This window comes from Wasmannia auropunctata, unplaced genomic scaffold (genome assembly GCF_000956235.1).
Source record: "Wasmannia auropunctata unplaced genomic scaffold, wasmannia.A_1.0 LD336088.1, whole genome shotgun sequence".
In the NCBI taxonomy this organism is placed as follows: domain Eukaryota; kingdom Metazoa; phylum Arthropoda; class Insecta; order Hymenoptera; family Formicidae; genus Wasmannia; species Wasmannia auropunctata.
This window is the reverse complement of record NW_012026802.1, coordinates 867,531-886,823: the sequence shown is the minus strand read 5'-3', so window position 1 is coordinate 886,823 and position 19,293 is coordinate 867,531. Positions and strand designations below refer to the sequence as shown.

The 19,293-nt window shown below is 35.4% G+C and overlaps 7 protein-coding genes and 1 pseudogene across 12 annotated transcripts in view; 5 read left to right on the top strand and 3 right to left on the bottom strand.

Annotated features, from left to right (window-relative positions):
• Nucleotides 1-3,342, top strand: part of LOC105448171 (peptide methionine sulfoxide reductase) — a 4,320-nt gene extending 978 nt beyond the window's left edge. The window contains exons 2-5 of one of the 3 annotated variants that reach the window (XM_011686589.1): nucleotides 1,199-1,357; nucleotides 1,457-1,577; nucleotides 1,771-1,907; nucleotides 2,354-3,342. In XM_011686589.1, the coding sequence (XP_011684891.1) occupies nucleotides 1,199-1,357; nucleotides 1,457-1,577; nucleotides 1,771-1,907; nucleotides 2,354-2,591 (655 nt within the window). In that variant the 3' untranslated portion in view covers nucleotides 2,592-3,342. Of the gene's footprint in view, nucleotides 1-905; nucleotides 1,358-1,456; nucleotides 1,578-1,770; nucleotides 1,908-2,353 lie in introns of those variants that run through there. The other 2 variants (XM_011686588.1, XM_011686587.1) reach the window with 2 other exon arrangements.
• A 770-nt stretch (nucleotides 3,343-4,112) lies between these two features.
• On the top strand, nucleotides 4,113-5,357 carry LOC105448170 (cytochrome c oxidase subunit 5B, mitochondrial-like). Its single transcript, XM_011686586.1, has 3 exons — nucleotides 4,113-4,322; nucleotides 4,538-4,608; nucleotides 4,972-5,357. Exons 1-3 carry the CDS (start codon nucleotides 4,235-4,237, stop codon nucleotides 5,176-5,178), a joined length of 366 nt encoding a protein of 121 aa, XP_011684888.1. The 5' UTR covers nucleotides 4,113-4,234; the 3' UTR covers nucleotides 5,179-5,357.
• Nucleotides 5,358-5,559: 202 nt separating this feature from the next.
• LOC105448164 (unconventional prefoldin RPB5 interactor) lies at nucleotides 5,560-7,710 on the bottom strand. The gene is made up of 6 exons (XM_011686577.1): nucleotides 7,459-7,710; nucleotides 7,095-7,344; nucleotides 6,866-7,012; nucleotides 6,639-6,786; nucleotides 5,806-6,562; nucleotides 5,560-5,721 (listed from the first exon to the last, which is right to left on the bottom strand). Exons 1-6 carry the CDS (start codon nucleotides 7,546-7,548, stop codon nucleotides 5,608-5,610), a joined length of 1,506 nt encoding a protein of 501 aa, XP_011684879.1. The 5' UTR covers nucleotides 7,549-7,710; the 3' UTR covers nucleotides 5,560-5,607.
• A 276-nt stretch (nucleotides 7,711-7,986) lies between these two features.
• On the bottom strand, nucleotides 7,987-11,103 carry LOC105448165 (beta-catenin-like protein 1). The gene is made up of 10 exons (XM_011686578.1): nucleotides 11,015-11,103; nucleotides 10,642-10,825; nucleotides 10,076-10,455; nucleotides 9,669-10,000; nucleotides 9,341-9,564; nucleotides 9,074-9,256; nucleotides 8,861-9,008; nucleotides 8,594-8,760; nucleotides 8,320-8,503; nucleotides 7,987-8,225 (listed from the first exon to the last, which is right to left on the bottom strand). The coding sequence occupies exons 2-10, from the start codon at nucleotides 10,669-10,671 to the stop codon at nucleotides 8,137-8,139; spliced, it is 1,737 nt and encodes a 578-aa protein (XP_011684880.1). The 5' UTR covers nucleotides 10,672-10,825; nucleotides 11,015-11,103; the 3' UTR covers nucleotides 7,987-8,136.
• Nucleotides 11,021-12,912, top strand: LOC105448166 (NADH dehydrogenase [ubiquinone] complex I, assembly factor 7 homolog). The gene is made up of 5 exons (XM_011686579.1): nucleotides 11,021-11,303; nucleotides 11,509-11,616; nucleotides 11,709-11,990; nucleotides 12,076-12,192; nucleotides 12,259-12,912. Exons 1-5 carry the CDS (start codon nucleotides 11,043-11,045, stop codon nucleotides 12,763-12,765), a joined length of 1,275 nt encoding a protein of 424 aa, XP_011684881.1. The 5' UTR covers nucleotides 11,021-11,042; the 3' UTR covers nucleotides 12,766-12,912.
• Nucleotides 12,913-12,942: 30 nt separating this feature from the next.
• Nucleotides 12,943-16,196, top strand: LOC105448167 (F-box/LRR-repeat protein 3-like). Of its 2 annotated transcripts, XM_011686581.1 has the most exons (6): nucleotides 12,943-13,237; nucleotides 13,752-13,929; nucleotides 14,258-14,502; nucleotides 14,610-14,829; nucleotides 14,940-15,185; nucleotides 15,470-16,196. In XM_011686581.1, exons 3-6 carry the CDS (start codon nucleotides 14,319-14,321, stop codon nucleotides 15,639-15,641), a joined length of 822 nt encoding a protein of 273 aa, XP_011684883.1. In that variant the 5' UTR covers nucleotides 12,943-13,237; nucleotides 13,752-13,929; nucleotides 14,258-14,318; the 3' UTR covers nucleotides 15,642-16,196. The 2 variants fall into 2 exon arrangements, with proteins under 2 accessions (XP_011684883.1, XP_011684882.1); XM_011686580.1 differs by having other exon boundaries at nucleotides 12,943-13,929.
• On the bottom strand, nucleotides 15,950-18,576 carry LOC105448169 (transmembrane protein 185A). Of its 3 annotated transcripts, none has more exons than XM_011686584.1 (7): nucleotides 18,310-18,576; nucleotides 17,871-18,216; nucleotides 17,481-17,780; nucleotides 17,256-17,379; nucleotides 16,887-17,070; nucleotides 16,705-16,786; nucleotides 15,950-16,343 (listed from the first exon to the last, which is right to left on the bottom strand). In XM_011686584.1, exons 1-5 carry the CDS (start codon nucleotides 18,345-18,347, stop codon nucleotides 16,901-16,903), a joined length of 978 nt encoding a protein of 325 aa, XP_011684886.1. In that variant the 5' UTR covers nucleotides 18,348-18,576; the 3' UTR covers nucleotides 15,950-16,343; nucleotides 16,705-16,786; nucleotides 16,887-16,900. The 3 variants fall into 3 exon arrangements, with proteins under 3 accessions (XP_011684886.1, XP_011684885.1, XP_011684884.1); XM_011686583.1 differs by having other exon boundaries at nucleotides 16,877-17,112; nucleotides 18,310-18,574; XM_011686582.1 differs by having other exon boundaries at nucleotides 16,887-17,112; nucleotides 18,310-18,574.
• Nucleotides 18,398-18,719, top strand: LOC105448363 (annotated as a pseudogene).
• The last annotated feature ends 574 nt before the right edge of the window (nucleotides 18,720-19,293 follow it).

Sequence of the window (19,293 nt, the reverse complement as noted above, 5' to 3'; positions counted from 1 at the left end):
TACTGTGCACTACAATAAGATTTCGCAGTAAAATTTATTGTAGTGCACAGTAAAATTTACCTAAATACTATATTCACTCACAATGAACATGATTTTCAGGGTAAATTTTAAAAGAAAATTCTCTCCGTGTATATTAAAAAAAAACTAATATATCAACAATATAATATAATGATGCCAATATGGCAATATACTGTCGTTATAAGAGTACATTACAGAACGGAGGCCTTAAATATCATTTTGCAATAAAAAATTTCTGAAAACCGGAGTAAATGATAATTAAATTAATTTATGTAACAATCTAAATCTCATATAGCAATATGCAACAATAATATTAATATATTACTATGCAATTAATATATACCTACGAATCTATAATTCATTTAGAAAATACCGAAAAAATACCAACTTCTGCAGATGTTGTCTCTCATTTCTCTCTCTCTCCCTTCGAAGGTCGGTACTTAAATATTCGTAAACAAGCTATATTTTAAGGCTAATGATCAATCAATATTAGGGTCAAATCTCAAAGATTAATTCTAAAATTTAAAAAATTAGCAATTTAGACGAGCGGTATTATCGAAAAAAAAATTTGTCGCGGTATACAATATTAAACATTCAAGTCACGAGATCCGAAGAGTTTTACGATTCACGTTGGCGACGCTCGTCACCATTCGATCTCGAGACTCCGCGAATCAATCAATTAATTAATCCGATCGGAATTGGCCTTCGCTGACCTTCGTTCCTCTTCGCACGTGTACGCTATACGATACGTTGTCTCCCTGACGTTCTCGGGTAATCGCAGACATTCGGCACGTGCGCGTCCCCCTCTCTTTACGCTCTCATCACGCTCGCCCGCGCCCGCTCGCCCGCTCGCCCGCTCGGCGCTCGTCCACCACCACTCGCGCGATCTCGTCTCTGCCTCGGTCCGATACCGCTCGTCCGCGCGATACCGGTTTAACGCATGCCACCGTGGAAGTATCACAGAACGCGGTGTCGAGACCATGAAAGTGGGCGGCGTGACGTATCGAGCAGGACCCGAATCGTCGAGGATGTCGCGATCATGCCGCGCGATCGTCGTTGTGCTACCGTGCCTGCTGCGGGCCGTTTTCGCGGACAATTGCACCATCTCGTCGTACCAGTGCGGCGCGTCCCTCACGTGCCCGAGTGTCTTCGAGCGTAACAATGTTTGCCCGTTCAGCAGAATGCCGGGCCAACTGGAACAGATCAACGGCAAGCGTGCCACCTTCGGCATGGGCTGCTTCTGGGCGGGGGATTCTCTGTTCGGTGCGCTGCCTGGCGTTATCAGAACCTGCGTCGGTTATGCTGGTGGCACCAAGGAATCTCCGGCGTACAAGAACATGTAAATACTCCATTACCGTCATTCAGCTGCAGTGGCAATACTGCGATTCGAAAGACTTACGAAGTCGTTTTCTAATATTCTTTATGCTCTTGCTTGTAGGGGAGATCATACAGAGGTCATCGATATCGAATATGACCCAGAACTAGTGTCTTACACACATCTGCTGAACTTGTTTTGGAATAATCATGAGTACAGTCTAACGAGGAAGATCAAGAGACAAGTACGTTGCTGGCGCATATTAATTTTATGTTTGACTACATATATATATCATTTTCAATAGAAAAATTTAATGAATTTTTTAGAGCTTTGTCAGATTTGATCTATTTACAGGATATAATAACTTAGTGAATAATTAACATGATTCACATATTATTGGTGCAACTAAATGCTCTAAACGTTAATTTAATTTGCAGTACATGTCACTGATCTTGTATCACGACGAAGAACAAAGGTTAGTAGCTGAAAAATCTCGCGAGCAGGAACAGCAAAAGCGTGGGGAGGTCTTTATGACAGAAATTAAGAAGTTTACACAATTTTATCCAGCTGAAGAGTAAGTGACATTTTATTTGTATCCAATTACTCTTACTCGATAGAATTTCTAAACTCATTGGAGTTTTCTGATACAACGTTCATATCAGTTTAGTTTAGGCTGCTGATAGAATTCTTCAAAACTCTTAAAATACAAATTTATATAATTGTTATATAATATATAGTTACATAATTAACATAAAAGTATTTTGTAATATTAATTAGTTTACTACGAAAATAATTATAATTTTCGCGATTTAAAAAATTTTTAAATATTTATATTGAATTTCTGCTGTGATAAGATACTGATACATTCAGTTGTATATGTACATTTTATTTTGGCAGCTCTACAAATTGTAATAAAATTATATTAACAATCGAAAACTTAAGATAGTAGTAAAATTAAGTTGCAACTACAATAGAAGACGACATATTAACCAATTTAATTAAACAAAATTATGTTTCTAGTTACCATCAGAAATATCGACTGCAGAATCATCCTTGGCTGATCGAGACAATGGGTTTCAACACACCGGAAGTCTTATGCGCCTCCCCACTAGCAGCCAAATTGAACGGTTACATCGCAGGCGCCGGCAGTCTCGAACAATTTGAAAAGGAGTTACCGAGCTTAGGATTAAGCGAGAAATCAGCGAAATATTTAACGAAGTATATTGTTGAGAATCAGGGCAGTGGTTTATACTGCTAGCAAATCTAGTGCAAATGGAAAGGAAAAAAATGGTAAACGATATTTTCTATACTGATAGACGTAGGCTGGACATACACGATTTCTTCTCAAGAAGAGAACCGCACATACAGCCTGATACATATACTACGTATACCGAGTATCGCAAATGCCTTAAATATTCTCGCTAACGCGGATACATCAAGTTGTTCATAATATTTAATGCTGCGATTGTTATCCGCGTTGTAACTTATAAGGTATACCTTTTACGAGCGCTCGATTTTAATTTTAATAGGACATTTAACTGCTGGACTTGGAGCTGGTTAACTTTTTTTTAACAAAAATGTCGAACGACTAACTGTTTCTGACAATGAGTTATATGAATTTTATAATATCAGATAAGAGAATCGTGTACCTTTTAATTAATCTTTTTACTACAAAGAGATATCGTGTTAATTTTTATTAGAGCCACGGTGACTCTCATAATTTATGATATTATAATTTGAATATACTTTCAAGTTGATTATGACTTGAAAGTATATTCATTAAAAAGCTATTCTAATTAAAGTTGAGTTATAGATGGACTGGAGTACATTTCGTCATTTAGTGTGACGAAACTGTATTTCAGATCCTGCGTTACTCAGAAAATTCAAAGTTTTATCGTTTCTTTATTATCGTGCAGAAAAGCCGTTTACAAATAATGTTACCAATCTCGATTCGAATACTTGTGCCTTTCTCGCGCAAATTTTAATTTTATAAATCTAGATTTTATATAGACGCAAATGAAGTAAAATTAAATAAAAAAAATCTAATTGGATATATGTTACTGAAATCAAAAGAATATATTTTATATATATATATATATATATATTTAGAATTATATATAATAAAGTTTCTTTTTTTAAATATACTGTTTCCTGTCTTTATCTAAAACGTCTGCACAAACCTCTTAAGCTTTGTGTGTTTACGATACTAGAAAACGGTCTGAGATCTGGGATGGAGCTAATTAATCGCGTAGGCCGAAAATTGTTTTAAATGTAACTGACTACAATTGAGATCTCTATTTTTAACATTTTTCCGTCTTAAACAAAAATCAGAAATTTACAATAAAGAAAAGAAAAAAGTTTATTTTTAATAAGTTAAAAATTCGATAATTCAGCTATTACGAATGCAATTAGTCAATCTATAATGTCAAGGATAACTAGAAACTCTCACTAGTTAATTCGTATAAACACTATAAACTTAAACGACGATTAATTGATTTCTTAAAAAAATTTTTTTACAAAATCATTTATATTTCATATAAAGTGTGAATTGAAAGATAGTCATCTAGTTATTAATTTTAATAAATTAAATAAATTAATTAATTAAACAAAATTTTGTATTTTGAAGAGTTTTGAAACGAATGAAAAAATTTGATAGTCATTTGAACAATTTAAATTAATTTGTTAAAAAACGATAATTATATCTGACATATCGATCGAAGTTCATTCGCATTCACTTGTCCTGCTGCAGCGCCTCGCGCGCCACTCGTTCAGCTGTTTCAGCAAGACGACGACGACCATCTGCGCATCGTTCGATCCGCGGCAGAGGCCAGAGAGACTAACCATTATAACCCAGTCGGGCCGAGACGGCTGATAGTGCGATATCTTTTTGTATCCTGAAAAATGGCATGGTTATGCGCTCGTACCGTGCTCCAAACATGTCGTCGGCAGATCTCATATAGTCTCGCGTGCGCCCAAAGGAAACAAGAATGTAAATATCGTTCCCGAGATGAATCGCCGCCGAATCGTCTGTCCCGCACATGTTTTTTGCATTTTCGCATTGTCCACATTACGTAATGTTTTTCGTTCATCCATCGATTTTGACTTTCGGTTCGACCACGGCCGACGTATTGCGCGTGATATGAAAAGAGTGGGGAAGGAAATTCGGTCTATTTATGCGTACGTTTTTTTTTCTTTTCTTGACAGTTGCCGATCCGCTCGATCATGCCACGGGCTTGGAGAAGAGGGAAATGCTCGCCCATTTAGCCGGTAACGATGTAAGTTGCGAGAGACGTTTTCAGTTCGGCCAGCACGCCTATGTGGACATATTCCTATGGCTTTGCTGATGCCAGTGATATAATTGTTATTAACGATATAATTACATAATAGCAACACAATTGTTATTAGCGATATAATAATTATTATGCTACGATCTTAATGAAATATTGAAATGTGATAATTTTGGAAAAATTAAGCTCTTGATAAGATTTCAAGTACCAAAGATAAGAAAACATTAGGAGAACTTTCATGATAATTTTTTTATAGACTTGGGTATTTTTTTTACCTTGGTACTTTTCAGTTAATGTTGATGTGTGACAAATATTTAATATCTTGTTAGAAAAAGACGTGCATCTTTTTAGGATCCATACAATCTGACCATAAAGCGGCGAGCGATCAGCACAAAAGAAGATCCCAATATAGTCTATAGCGCATTCGAGAGTCGCATGATGGGATGCATCTGCGACGAGGATTCAACACACGTGAACTGGATGTGGTTGCACCAAGGTCCTCCACGTCGTTGCGAATGCGGCCACTGGTTCAAATTGGTTGAGAAAGCACCTATATAATATTCTTAAGGATGTGTGAGATAGTGGATTGTTTTCTGCATAGAATTAATGTTGCATTACATTAGACAGTAATTATGTCTATCTTCATTTATTACCAAATCCTGCCTCCATCCTATCGAAAATTTAAATTACTCATTTATTGTATGGAAATCACAGAAATAAATATATTGTAAATATTATGTATATTAACCTACGTTTTATTCTTAATTATTCATTGGAATTTAATTTGTTACTAAAATTTTAAAAATAATTCAAAGCATCACCTTATCATATAGGTTAAACTGCAATCTCTGCAGGATAATAGAAATAATTTTTCAAATGACTTTTATATAATTGGACTTTAAGTGTGATCTTAGGAAGTAGTTATATTATTCGGGTATATGTACTATAAAAATAGATTTTTAATTTCAGTGCACATGTATTTACAAGTCACTTTTTCTTCGCAGCTCGTTCAAGTTTGAACCTACTCACAATTCTTTTTTCATCTTTTTTCGAAACATTTACCGATGATGTTTTACTTTCTTGGACAGTCTCTTTGAGAACCTACAAAATATGTTTATCAGTATACACAATTATCTATTATCAGTACATACAATAACAGTGTATTATTAAATTATTTGTACTTACAGAATTGTATGCAGAATGTGTACCATATTCATCTTCATCTTCTGCATCTGTATTACTATCGTCATTTAAAGGAGGAACAGCTTGATCGAAAATCATATCATTTGGAGATCTTTTCAAAATAGACTTAGGAGTACAAAACGTCTTATAAATATCCACTGGGCTGTGTATTTCCATATTATTTGATTGAAGTATATCTGGAGTGTGGGATGAATGTGAAAATTCGATCCTAACGGTATCATCTTCGTCTTCAGAACTTTCATTATGTGCCTCATCTTGCTCTGGAGCAGAATAGACTTCCTGAGATATTGATAAATTTTCTCCTGTGCTGCCTTCATCTTGAGTGAACTCGTCCACGACACATGGCTCAGCAAACGATATCCTCCTTCTTTCCTTTACATTTGTGTCTTTAAACTCTTCCCTAAACTCAAGTGAACAACTCTCTTTTATATTTGTGTCTTTAGATTCTTCCTCAGACCCAAGTGAACAACTCTCCTTTAATTTTTCTTGAATAAAATTTGTAGAGGAATAGGACTGCTCGTTATTTGTATCGAGAATTTTATCTTGGGTTGCATCAGAACTGATGAGTGAACTCAACGTGTCACTTGTGCTCATTTGGATAGCTTTCAGCTTTTTTAATTCCTCTTGAATTATCTCTGTTGTAATTTGATCGGAATCAGACGTATCCTCTTCCGATTCATCGTAAACCTCACCATCTTTTAAGTCATCACCATAAAATGCTTTTCGTTCGGTTTGCAATCTGCAATCGTAAAACAGTAAACAGATTACGATTTTCATCGAAAGTAAGTAATTGTAAAACACTAATTGTGAGTAACCTGTAAATTTCATCTTCTAATTCTTCTTCCACTTCCAATTCATCGAGTCTCTTGAAAAGATCTTCCTCAGTACGAATATCAGTCTTTTCTTTTTCTCTCAACTTTGCTAGTTTCTGATGATACTCCTTCTCACGTTGTCTATGTTGTACTGTTAAAAAAAATTTAATTTTTTAGTGCCTGGAATATAAGTAAAAAAATGTAAGAGATGAAAAATTTTCTTTTTATACCTCTCCACTCATCAAGCTTATTATCAGTCCAATGCTCCACTATATCTTCCCCATCCTCTCCAAAAACATCATGTCCCAATAGAAAATATTGTCTCATTTCGTACAAGTTCCTCTCAGTTTCTAAATTCTTCAGCATTTCATCCGACCCTGGCATAAAAACATAACAATACAACATTGTAGCGTCAATTGTAATATAAATTATTTTCAAGGCTGTATACGATATTTATACATGCTATTCTCCTGTTGCACAATGCAATCGCCTGTGATGCACTGTACTTGGCAAAATAGCCATCTCCCAAAGAAACCAAGATCTCGTTAGTATGAGTTAATTTCCCTTTCATAAACGCCCGCTTGCCGATGGGCACCAGACAATTCTCGGAGAGGGACAATGGATACACTTGAAGTCCCTCTATTACCTTCTTGTGCCTGTTCCTATAATCTGTTATGGTCTTGATTTGTTTTTCATTTTGTTCAAGTTTCTGTAATGCATAGTTAGTTTTCAAATTTTTTGAATGTTACAAATAATCTAAATAAGCAAGGAACACCATTACGCATAAGAGTTGTGATCAACATATAATTTCATATAATTATACCTGTGCTAACACAGTGTCAAGCAGTATCTGCTGGTAATTTTTTATTAGTTCAGGTCTCATTGTTACATCGTTAGTTACACTGCTATTCATATTTTATCGATATCACGTTAAAGAAATTAAATATAAGGTATAAAGTAGAATCTCAAGGCAGAAATTCATATGCATGTATTTAACAACTTGTTTCCGTCCGCTCGTCACCGGCTCATTTCTCGATCTAATCCTAACCTATTCTTAGAGGTGATCAGCTGCGCTGCGATTGGTCAATGCGTCAAACTTTAAACAGAAAGAATGTGACAAATAAATGAATCTATCAGAATTTTAAAAATATTTAAAAAAAAATGTTCCGATATTTATTAAAAATGTTACAAAATTTTGTTACAAAGAATTTTCTTATTTTATTGGATTTATTACAATATTTTATATATATATATATATATATATATATAGTAAATGGTATAAAAGATTAATCGCAAAAACTTTCTACGAACATGTAAATAATTTCTATTCCATGAATAAATTTCTCCTTAATTGAGCACATTTCTGACATACTTATTTCTGACATAAATATTTATAATGGTTGCACATGTTTATTATATTCTACATTATGTAATAATACAAGGTTATTGAGTTTTATTATACGTACATAACAATATATTTTGATAATGTGAAAAATACATATCAAAATTTATCAATTAATTGTAAGATATGCTGTTGTTCCGCCTCTTTCCATTCTGTGTCACCAGCATCTCCTAAATTACCGGCGTACTCTGTTTTGAAATAAAAGATATATGCGAGTGGATATATTATCGATATGGATTTGTAATTAAATGTAAATTAAATTATATCAATACGTCAATTTACCTCTCATGATGTGTCGAATTGTTTTGAGGGACGCTCTTCTCTGAGCCAAGATTCTTGTCACTCGTTGTTTGACTGCAGGCGGGCAACCAGTGCAAGCTTCCAAAAGTACATAATCTACTAATTGTAATATAAATAACCCGCCGTCTAATCTCCTCAAGTAAGATTCTTCTTCGTCTTCATCATCCTGGAGACAAAAATAGCGAGCATAAGCTTCAACAGTTTCCGCTTTTAGATATATCTGTTAAACGTTTTGGATATTACGTTTTGCACGTACCTTCCCATTCTTTTCCACTTCTTCTACCTTTTCGAGATACTTAAAATGTAATTCCATTAATCTGTCTACTTTTTCATAATCATTTTCCGTAAACTTGCTAAGTAATCTTTGACGCTGTTGTCCCTTGCAGTTCTTCAACATGCTTGCTATGATTGAAATTACGTGTTCTGCAAAATTATTTCGCCATAAATTTAAAGTTAGATTCCCACAAAATTTTAATAATATTAATAGATATATCGAGACTACATTTAACAATTTAGCAAATACCTTCATGCTCTTCTGCAGTAAGCATTTTTTTCCTATTTTTTGTTGGAGTTTTCATAAAGAGAGGAAATATAGTTCGTAATCCAAGGATATCTACAAATTTGCTGCAGTTATCTTTCCCGTCTGGGCCGTTCATCGCGTGATCTAAAACCTATCGAATTTTAATTGTAATAATTTATACAAATCCAAATCGAAGAATGTTGTAAATAAACGAACCTTGAGAGATCCATTTCGTGACATTTTTTTCTCTCGTAACATCAAGTTCATAAGTTGAAGACCTTCACCGCGTAGAAACCTGTCGCGATTTACGGTAGCCATTAGGCTTGAGCATAACACATTAAATAAGTTTTCCATCATCTCTTGTTCCTCTGCAGTCTGCGGATCGTGCCTCTTATAGTACTGTAAATAATCGATTTTTAAATAATTCAACTTTGTAATGTTATACGCAGAGATCTAGAAACGTACGTATAAAGCTATACATACAGCTAATTGTTGTAGCAAAACATCAATTCCATCCAAGTCACCTAAAAGAAGTCTATTCTCTGGCGTGTGCTGCAAAAGTATAGACAGGAGTTCACTGGCGTAAAGCTTGTTCGCGTCGAAAGGCGTTTTCGTTTTAACTCGACGCAATAGCCATTGCATCAGACCCTGCTTTCCCGCATCTGCGCATAGGTCCGGTCTAAACTCTAGTAGATTTTCGAAAATGGCTGGAAATAAAAAAAAACCATTCAATTAATCCCAATAAAAATATTGTTTTGCAGAAACAAAAAAAAATAATGAAACGCGATACACGCGTTTATTAAATAATTACCAAGTGTATTATAAACGCCGTCGCTCTCTTCTTTTACCGTCTCATCGAGTCTCTCGAGATTTTGTACCAGGAGAGCGCAAACTTGCTGCTCCAACAAGGCGTCAATAAGTGTATCTGCGCCTTCTTGACTTTCGTGCAGGATGTCTACGTCGGTCAATTCCTGCAGAAGGTCTACCACGCCAACTGCTATGTCAGTATTTTCATGGGACAACAATTCCAGTAAAGAAGGTACGGCGCCTAACTCTACCATTAACTGATACAGATCTGGATTGGTCGCCACAATATGAAGCTCTTGCAGAGTCTCGTGCAGTTCTACCTCAGATTCCATAAATCTGGAAAGGAAAACGGAGACAATTAGTGAGATTTTCAGCTGGATGGACATTCGGCTTTCACGCGTATTTGCATACTTTTCCGGTTGATCTGGGAATTTGACTCTCATCTCCTGATTCCTCAGAGCTCTCTTCTCGAACAGAAGGATCATACGTTTGAGCGTCGCCTCGTCCAACGCCTCGACTTCGGGAGCCTCGGTTTCCACATATTTCAATATATCTTGCTTCTCCTTCTCCGTCAATTGTGGCTCGACCACGTCGTTAGTCGACGAGGGCAATGCGGCTCGGACGGGCGTAGCGGGCTCCTCGTTCCTGGACGGCACCACATCGAGTTCCTTGGGTTGCCGTTGACGCGCGTGATACGGCGTTTTTATCACCCTCTTCGGCTTCTTCGCGCTCTCCCACTCATCCTCGTCGTCCTCCTCCCCTACTGCCGGTCGTTTCGGCGTGTTTGGAGGCTGTACATATTATCACCGTTTAATTAAATCGTATCACTGTTACTTGTAACAAACAAAAAAGCAAATCGCGAAACTGATGAAGATTTTCATAGGCCAAAATTCATGACATATAAGCGAGAGGTTAAATTAAATAATATGTTATCTTTAGGATATAAATTATACAAATCGTTGCGGACTAATTCGTACCTTATAAGATAATAGTTCTCCGATATCCATTTGCCCAAAATAATCAGCTAGTTTTAAAAATTACGTTCAAAAGATGAAGAAAATTTGAATTGGGTACAGCTTGTTGTCACTTATGCATGTAGACTCTTGACGTACGCCATGTTGTTGATACTCAAGTGACGGAGCTCCCTCGCAGTTACACTCTCTGCAATTTCTTATTTCATGGAAAAGGCATAACTTAAACTAACCTAATTGGCAAACTTAACCTAATTGATAAATTTATAATTTGTACATACGTTCAAGAAAATCCTCGTGATTAATTTATATGAAAACAGTTTTCATGAAAATAAATTATTATATCAATTGTAGTTATATAAATAATTTATATACGTACAGCGCAAGTTTTTGACGCTGTGTTTAACATGATCAGGTTATCCCGATTAGCGCAAACCTTCTCTCGTTTATCACACATGCGATTAAATTCGTTGAATAGCTTAGAGAAGAAAACGGATCTGTATCGTCAGTTATACGCAAAAATATTGGCATGCGGTCCCATTACGCTCGCAGAGTATATGAAGGAGATCTTGATCCACCCTACTGCAGGTTATTATACAACTAGAGACGTTTTCGGACAAAGAGGCGATTTCACAACTTCTCCAGAAATCAGTCAACTTTTTGGAGAAGTACGTAACTCTTATTCTTGGGCTGAATACGATCCGTTATTTAATATTAATTACGTCGATAAGAGTTGCCTAGCTGACATTGCAATGTCTTTGTTAATTGAGAATTTGAAATAATTCTATCTCCTCTTTTCTTTCGTGCGATTATTTATCTGGAACTTACCAATAAATTATTGCCCAGCAAAAATATATTAATCATTATTTACAGATTGTAGCAATTTGGATAATTAATGAGTGGCGAAAGATTAGCGGAGAGTCTATACAACTTGTAGAATTGGGCCCAGGAAGAGGTACCTTGATCAGCGATATCCTACGGGTATATTTTCAATATGCCATTATCTGCAAACCAAATATACAAACATAAAAATCACGTATAAATAAATTAATATAAGTTGTCACTTATTCTAGGTGTGCAAGAAACTGAATCTTTCAAATAAGGTATCAATTCATCTGATAGAGATTAGTCCAGTTTTGTCTGTAATTCAAGCAGAGAAATTGTGCATAGAGAGCAGAAACATTGAGCCAAGGGTTAATGAAGACCAAAAAAATTCTGTTACGCATTATAGAGAGGGTGTTACAAAAGACGGAGTAAAGATATATTGGTATTATTCTATCAATGATGTTCCTAGAAAGTTCAGCGTATTCATTGCGCAAGAGTTCTTTGATGCTCTGCCAATACACAAGTTCCAGGTATGAAAATATTAGAGAGCATTAATACTAACGTATAAAATACGTAAAGGATAATTTTTACAAAAGTTGTAACGCTTGATTTTAGAGAACTGACAAAGGTTGGAGGGAAATCTTAATAGACATAGTGCAAGAGTCAAAGGAAGAAAGGTTTCGATATGTACTTTCGCAAATGCCAACGGCTGCTTGTAAAGTGTACCTATCTGTGAGCATTTAAGTAATTTTAAATAATAGATTAATTCGTTAGATAACAAAAGCGATGTTTTTTCAGCCGCACGAGAAAAGAGATCATGTGGAAGTGAGTCCACAGTGTTCTGTGATAATAGACTACATGTCCCAGTCTTTGTGGGAATGCGGAGGATTTGCACTAGTGATCGACTATGGCCACGAGAGAGAGAAGACTGACACATTTCGCGCATTCTGCCAACATAAATTGCACGATCCCTTGTTGAATCCCGGAACCGCGGATCTAACTGCGGACGTTGACTTTTTATTAATAAGAGAGATTGCGCAGAAAGACGATAGATTAATCACATTCGGTCCGGTGACGCAGAGGAAATTCCTGAAAAGCCTTGGCATCGATTTGCGATTAAAAATGATTTTACAGAACGCTACTAGTACTCAAAAGCAACAAATTGAATCGGGATATCGTATGATAACCGATGAAGATAAAATGGGAAATTGTTTCAAAGTACTATCGCTCTTTCCTTCTGTCTTGAAAGACCACTTAAAAAAATGGCCTGTAGCAGGATTCGAAGATGAAAAAATCAAATCTTGAACTTTTATTTTCAAATACAAAGGAAATAAAGAGAATTGTATGTATATTTTTTATTAACTAATATAATGACGTATTCACAGTAATCATATAATTGATTTAATCGATTACTATTGTACAGAAAATTAAAATAAAAATCATTTAAATTTATGCAATTTATATAATTTTTCCGAATACTATCAATTCTATTTTTGTTGTAAAAAATATATAATAAATTATTTTTTCATAAATTTTAATACCTTTACTCTTTAATGCTTTGTCTTTCTAGTTTCCTCTACTTGTTAATTTAATATATTTTGTTGTACATGTAACAATTATATCTTTGACAATTTGATTACATCGATGTACGATGCAGCAGTATAATTGACTGGGATAGTACGACCTTCACGAATGTCAGAAAGACGTGAAGGGATGCAAACGATCCGTGCACGTGAGCTCGGTAGCACGTGGACGGCTAGTGAAAGGGACGTCACGTGTGAGTCGTAATTAAATAACAAAGTAAAAGATTCGATATATTTGATGATGTTCAAAGAAGTTTTTATTTTAAGAAATCTTCATTGATTCAACATTCGTTTCGAATTTAAAAACTATTTGCTTTAACCGTTTAACATAATATTTTACAAGTGATTAAATTTCCTTTATATATATAGGATTTTACTGTCTGATCGTACATTAATTAGCACTAGATTTCATAAGAAATGTGCAAGCAAAACGAAAACCTTGTAATCTTTACTTCAATATTTTCTTGATCGAAATAATTATTAATTTAGGAGAGCGTGAGAAAGAGCGTTTGTAAGTAATTGCAATTCTAGAATCACGCGTTTATCACGTTTTTCCGTGGAGAACTCCACGTATAAGATTTTACCTTTTTACATGAAACACGTGAGCAATGCGCGAATAACATACGCGAACTAGCAATCTCGAAGTCCTTGACCCTCTTCTTCGCAACTTTACTTTTACTTAACGTGCCTCTCGCGTGTATGTCCTAGTCCCCACTTCCGCAAACTCCTTTCGCTCATTCCTAGCACTCATCTCGGTGAGTCCAGCTAGACGGTTTCACGGGGGACCATGGTTCGCGGCAGAAAGAACGTATCTTTGATTTATCATCGAGACTATCGCGGCAACATCCAGAGCTACTCTCATCTCGGCAGAACGCACGAATACCGCGTAAGACTGAACATATTAATATTCTGTATTCCCTTAAACGAAATTACGGAGTGTATTAGCATTGAAAGTAAAATTGGAAAGTAGCAGTTATAAGTTTTATAACATTCAGTGAGATTTCATTAGAAATAATTAGTTAATAACAGATTATTTCAATTAGTGATATTATAAATGCTGAGGATGTAGTGATTGCAAAGTTTAAAAAAATTTTTTTAATACAATATCTATGAGCATCTAAAAAATTAAATTGTTTTATGAAATAAGATGAAATGATTGAAATGAGTAAAATATTCACTAATCCTCAGTGAAAGCCTACGTTATATTGTTTTAGTCGGCGATATTTTCACCGATTTAATTTGAAAGAGTGGTGCAAAACTAAACGTCGATCGCAAATGTTTGCGGCGACGAGCACGGCAAAGCAGGGGATCGACCGTGAGCATTTTAAATCTACAGTAACAATCTCCAAGGCTAAGAATGTCGAACGCGGGATGGATCATCGTTGCGGCGACGATAAAAACGATCCAAAAACGTTACGTCTTGTACGAATTAAAGGATTTCCACGGCTGTTGCCCGAAGGTAATTCGAAGACCGCATGAAATCGTCGATGGCAACGGATGAAAGTTAAGTTTGTGGTTTCGTAAGTTATACATACATGCGTTAAAGAAAATTCACCGATATTTTAGGCATCCTCGCTTTGGCCAACTATTGCCGATGGCTTCGCGAATTGTCCTTATCGTATGCCCTGCTGAGCGACGAGCTGCTCTTAGCGTTATGTTCGGTAAAGCAAAACCACTTGGAGACTCTGCGAGTGGAGGCATACCCGGAAGCGAAGCCTCTTCCACGTGTTAGCGACGAAGCGTGGTCCGCGTTTTCGAGTCATTTTCCCAACATAAATCTTGCGCTGTAAGTAAAAACAAATCAGTAATCTCGATGGAAAGTTATTGCTACAACACCCGCGCGATGCGAGTCAAAGTAAACTCTGCTGTTGTATTTTTTTTTTTACTTTTCGTTAGACTGTCTTACATGAACGACGATAACGACCAAAAGTTACTCTTCACATCGCACATTCCCGTAACGCATTTATATCTCGGCGACGCAATATCGGAGTCGATAATGTCACGGATAAGCAAGCAATGTCCACGATTGATAGAATTAGTTATCACCGCCTATGGATCCGGTCCGATCGATCAATTCCTGATTTCCATGGCCGAGGGATGCTCGCGGCTCAGTGCCGTCGGTTTGGGCGAGTGCGAAATCACGTATGTGGATATGCGAACGCAACATATATTAACTAATTCAATATTGAAATATCTTTGAAGACTCGAAAGTATTGTAAATTTAAGTTTCATTACTTTCACGAAGATATGCAATTTGAAAACTGATGAAACTTCACTTTCTTCAGCACTGTTAATTTAGCATCAATTTGTCAAAATATCTCAGAATCTCATTAATAGATATTTCAGTATTGTAGCAGTGATGTATATAAGTACCAGAAAACGTTTAACAAAGTGTCAATAAAAAATAATTTTCTTCCATCTTATAGCTGTTCCGGATTAGCGAAATTTGTTGCATTATGCGCACATCGTCTGCAGGTGCTGTACATTTCGGAAACGTCGCTGATAGAAGATGCGGACTTCGATATCACTAAAGTATCGATGAACTTATCTTCGCTCCTTGATCGTACGTGGGTACCGGAGTACGTACCACTGTGGTAATCTCCTGAGAAGTGAAAAAGAGGTTTCAACGAAATTTATAGCCGTAACAGGATACATGACGAAATAAAATATTTACGACGAACTTTTCTATTTTTTTTTCACAGAATTACATGATAACTTACAAAGATTTTTTGCAATGTCGAACAGAAAATTCAACGTATTCACTTTTATGTTTATAATGCTTATAATATTTGCAGTAAAGTTGGACAGTATTACTAAAAATCTGAAATAGTTTCGATATATTCCACATGCAATATCGTTCCATATATTAAATTAGCAGTATCGCAGAAATTAATTGATCGTCGCTGTTGATACCAAAAAATAGAAACTTTATTAGATAATATTTTTTTTAGATGTAATATATATATAAAATAATGTAACGTTACTAGCACTTGTCTATCATCGTTGCGGATGGTAGACTCATATAATATTTAATATTCATTATATGTAATATTATTATGATATATAACAGTCTGTATATACATTATTTCTACATTTTAATATAATAAATGATTGGGCATTTAACATTACGATGTCCAGCAACATTAACAGCAACATCACTTTTTCTAATTTGTCCAGACGCTCTTTTCGTTTTCTTTTTCACGTTTCCTGACAATGCTATTCTAGAGATGCGAGGTGTTCAGTCTTGTATCCCAGCCGGCATATATATATCCGTGTAATTCAATCTCTGTTTAATAAGGCCTTAATATGAAGTGAAGGAAAGTAATTAATACATAAACAAATATAGCTATATTCAATTATACATAAAAAATAAGAATTAATAATAGGGCAATGAGAATACGACACGATACTTAATAGGCATGTTATAAAAATTAACAAGAAATGATTAAATGAAGTAATATATTTGTGATTTGCAAATGATTCTTCTATAATCTTCAAACATTTCCAAAACGTTTGAAGATTATAGAATCATTTGCAAATCACAAATACCACGCCGTACTCTCATTGCCCTATTATTAACTCTTATTATTTTAATTTCGAGTCCGTTATAATTTTATAATTTTAATTATACATATTTAGTATTTATTATTTAAAAGTATACCTGACTATTTTATAGTAGATATTTGGCCTCTGTATAAGTCAGTTGCATTAAAAATAACGATTTAAAAATATCCGAGCTAACCCTAAAAGATAACAGAATGAGAAACTTTAGATATTGTCAATTTGCATTGTGTGCATGCTGCATATGATACATTCTTCAAATATATCCTTACGAGCGAATACCTGTTTTGAGCCAATCAGTCAGGCATGTCTATAGAGATTATAGGCACAACAGGTTTCATTAGGTCGATTTTCTTAATGAGCTTCTCGCTCTTTTCCGGAATCATTGGCTCAGATGGTGGTTGATCTCGCTCGTCTCTTGGTTGATACGAAATATTACCGTATTCTTGAAGTAATGGACATAAACCTAGCAGGAAGTGACAAAAGTCTTTTCTGATACCAAACCACCCTAGACAAAAATTCCATCGTTCTTACATGCTAATAAAATTAATAACGAAACGATCTTACACATGTGTTTCATCAAGAGGAAAAAAATAATGATAAATGATTCTAGAATGATACTGAATAATAGTCTACAAAATTATTTCTTACATCTATTTCCGCCTTTTGCACCAAAGGACATAAAAATAAGAGTCATGTGCGACAGGAGGAGTGGCATTGCCACTGTTATATAATTTATTGAAATATCTCCATCTAATTTATTCGCTAGCAGTACCTAAAACAGAATGTAGTTCATATCAAATAATGCTATTAAAAGAAAATTACGTTGATCATAGTTTACTTAACGAGACACGCATAAAAAGATGTACTAATTACCTGGAACACTAAAATGGGAACAACGAGAAATGTATACGCTACCGCGGAGTGCAGGGAGGTCCGCCTCTGGCGGGCATTGATCTGTGGCGTTCTCAGTAAAACAGCGGCGAATACTATCGCATATAAAACAGCTACCAAGGATAAGCAAAGAAGTGCCCACAACGGCACGAACACAACCTCCCAGCTCCACGTTATAAAGCCGTCCAGTCTCAAAGCCAGAAAGATAAACTGCAACACATTCACCGCACAAAACAGTTCCAGTTCGAACGATCGATCATTTTTTACCGCCCAGATACAAACCTAAGTCAGAGAGGGATCAGAAAAATGAAAGTGCTCATCAATACAATCGTCTTCATTGTCAGTAGCGATTTGAAGAATAATTATACTTACTATAATTGATACTATCGAGATAAAAATCAAGGGTATGAATACCAGTATCCACAAGTGTCTCTCGGATTCTAGTTTGTCACAGACCAACAATTCAAACATCAACAGAACCAGATGCAACGACAGAGTGATCACCATCGCTTTATATTGTACATAGGCGTCCCCTTCTAATCTCGCATGGGGATGCCTCCACCAGACGTAACTACCGACTATCGCTCCCAGGATCACCATGCCTTTCCAAAACCATATCGGACTGAATATAGACCAATAGCTCCATTCGATGAAACCGTCCAGTCGAAGAGCGAACAGAGCCGTGAATATCATCAGACATGTGTGTACCAGAAATTTACTGGAAAATTCGTACTTGCGTGAGTAATAATGTCATTGCGTAGGTATTCGTAATGAGTCACGATTGCTGTATTGTGACACGGAATTAAATTACCTTGGATTAAAATCCTGAAAAAGCGTTTGCAAATTCATAATTGTCGGAGCGGTTATGTAGGCCAATTAAACGAAGAGAGCCTTCAGGTGGCTTGTCGAGAGTTGAGATGCATGCTACGTCGAACGTGTCTCATTTGCCGCCGCGGAAACGCTGCAAACGATGCCTCGTGTACATCTGTATTCGAGGGAAAAAAATTAATCACTATCCGTTATAACCAAAATTTCAAGTGGAGCATACTGGAGTCAGGCTAATAATCATCGGCTGTTCCGAGTTCCCCCACCACTTCTCTTCTCCCTTCCTTCCGGCCTCACACGCTCTCGCTCGCTCGCTCGCTCATATGATAGTTCGCTATTTATATCTGCAAGGGAGACACTTTGACCAAATTCCGATTAACTCGGTTGACAATTTGATCAAATCACAATAATAGTGGTATTATTTTATTAATAAAAATAGAATTTTTAATTTTTTGTCGAACAAAAAATTGTAAAAATAGATTAGATGAAAAACAACAAATTATTATTACCTGAGATTTGACATTTTGCCTTTAAGCGATTTTGCCAATAAAACTAAATCATTGATTTGTAAGTTTAATTGTCGTAAATAACGTGTCAAGACTCAAGTGATACTTTTATTAGCAAAAACAGCCTCATTAATTTTTTATCATTTAATTTTTTCAATTTAATTAATTTTCTATTATTTAATTTTTTTTGCAAAAAAAATAGATTATTTAAAAAACGATATATGAATTATGTAGAAATCTTGCTGTAAGCGATTATTTTATTATATCATTTGAATTATAATCGCTGATTAATCGGAGTTTAGTTCAAGTTCGCCTTTTGACAAATATAGCTAGATAGGTTGATTAGTTTGTTAATTAATAATAATTAATAATAATTAAAAAAATATCGTAAAAATTAATTATAAGAATGCCTGACAAAAAAAATATATTAAACGTAAATTAATTTTAAAATTTTGCGGTCGCAG

Bases quoted from the DNA above. Each gene is read 5' to 3' on its own strand.
- LOC105448170 (XM_011686586.1), top strand. From the start codon at position 4,235: ATGGCATGGTTATGCGCTCGTACCGTGCTCCAAACATGTCGTCGGCAG. The intron at 4,323-4,537 runs GTAAATATCGTT...TTTTCTTGACAG, and splicing joins CGCCCAAAGGAAACAAGAAT to TTGCCGATCCGCTCGATCAT. The intron at 4,609-4,971 runs GTAAGTTGCGAG...GCATCTTTTTAG, and splicing joins CCCATTTAGCCGGTAACGAT to GATCCATACAATCTGACCAT.
- LOC105448164 (XM_011686577.1), bottom strand. From the start codon at position 7,548: ATGAATAGCAGTGTAACTAACGATGTAACAATGAGACCTGAACTAATA. The intron at 6,787-6,865 runs GTATAAAAAGAA...TTTTTTTAACAG, and splicing joins TAAGCTTGATGAGTGGAGAG to TACAACATAGACAACGTGAG. The intron at 5,722-5,805 runs GTAAGTACAAAT...CATATTTTGTAG, and splicing joins CACATTCTGCATACAATTCT to GTTCTCAAAGAGACTGTCCA.
- LOC105448165 (XM_011686578.1), bottom strand. From the start codon at position 10,671: ATGGATATCGGAGAACTATTATCTTATAAG. The intron at 9,009-9,073 runs GTTCGTTTATTT...AAAATTCGATAG, and splicing joins CACGAAATGGATCTCTCAAG to GTTTTAGATCACGCGATGAA. The intron at 8,504-8,593 runs GTACGTGCAAAA...TTTTGTCTCCAG, and splicing joins AAGTGGAAAAGAATGGGAAG to GATGATGAAGACGAAGAAGA.
- LOC105448166 (XM_011686579.1), top strand. From the start codon at position 11,043: ATGATCAGGTTATCCCGATTAGCGCAAACCTTCTCTCGTTTATCACAC. The intron at 11,304-11,508 runs GTACGTAACTCT...CATTATTTACAG, and splicing joins TCAGTCAACTTTTTGGAGAA to ATTGTAGCAATTTGGATAAT. The intron at 11,991-12,075 runs GTATGAAAATAT...GCTTGATTTTAG, and splicing joins TGCCAATACACAAGTTCCAG to AGAACTGACAAAGGTTGGAG.
- LOC105448167 (XM_011686581.1), top strand. From the start codon at position 14,319: ATGTTTGCGGCGACGAGCACGGCAAAGCAGGGGATCGACCGTGAGCAT. The intron at 14,503-14,609 runs GTAATTCGAAGA...CCGATATTTTAG, and splicing joins TCCACGGCTGTTGCCCGAAG to GCATCCTCGCTTTGGCCAAC. The intron at 15,186-15,469 runs GTATGTGGATAT...TCCATCTTATAG, and splicing joins TTGGGCGAGTGCGAAATCAC to CTGTTCCGGATTAGCGAAAT.
- LOC105448169 (XM_011686583.1), bottom strand. From the start codon at position 18,347: ATGAATTTGCAAACGCTTTTTCAGGATTTTAATCCAAG. The intron at 18,217-18,309 runs GTAATTTAATTC...CGAATTTTCCAG, and splicing joins TTTCAGGATTTTAATCCAAG to TAAATTTCTGGTACACACAT. The intron at 17,781-17,870 runs GTAAGTATAATT...TCTCTGACTTAG, and splicing joins TCTCGATAGTATCAATTATA to GTTTGTATCTGGGCGGTAAA.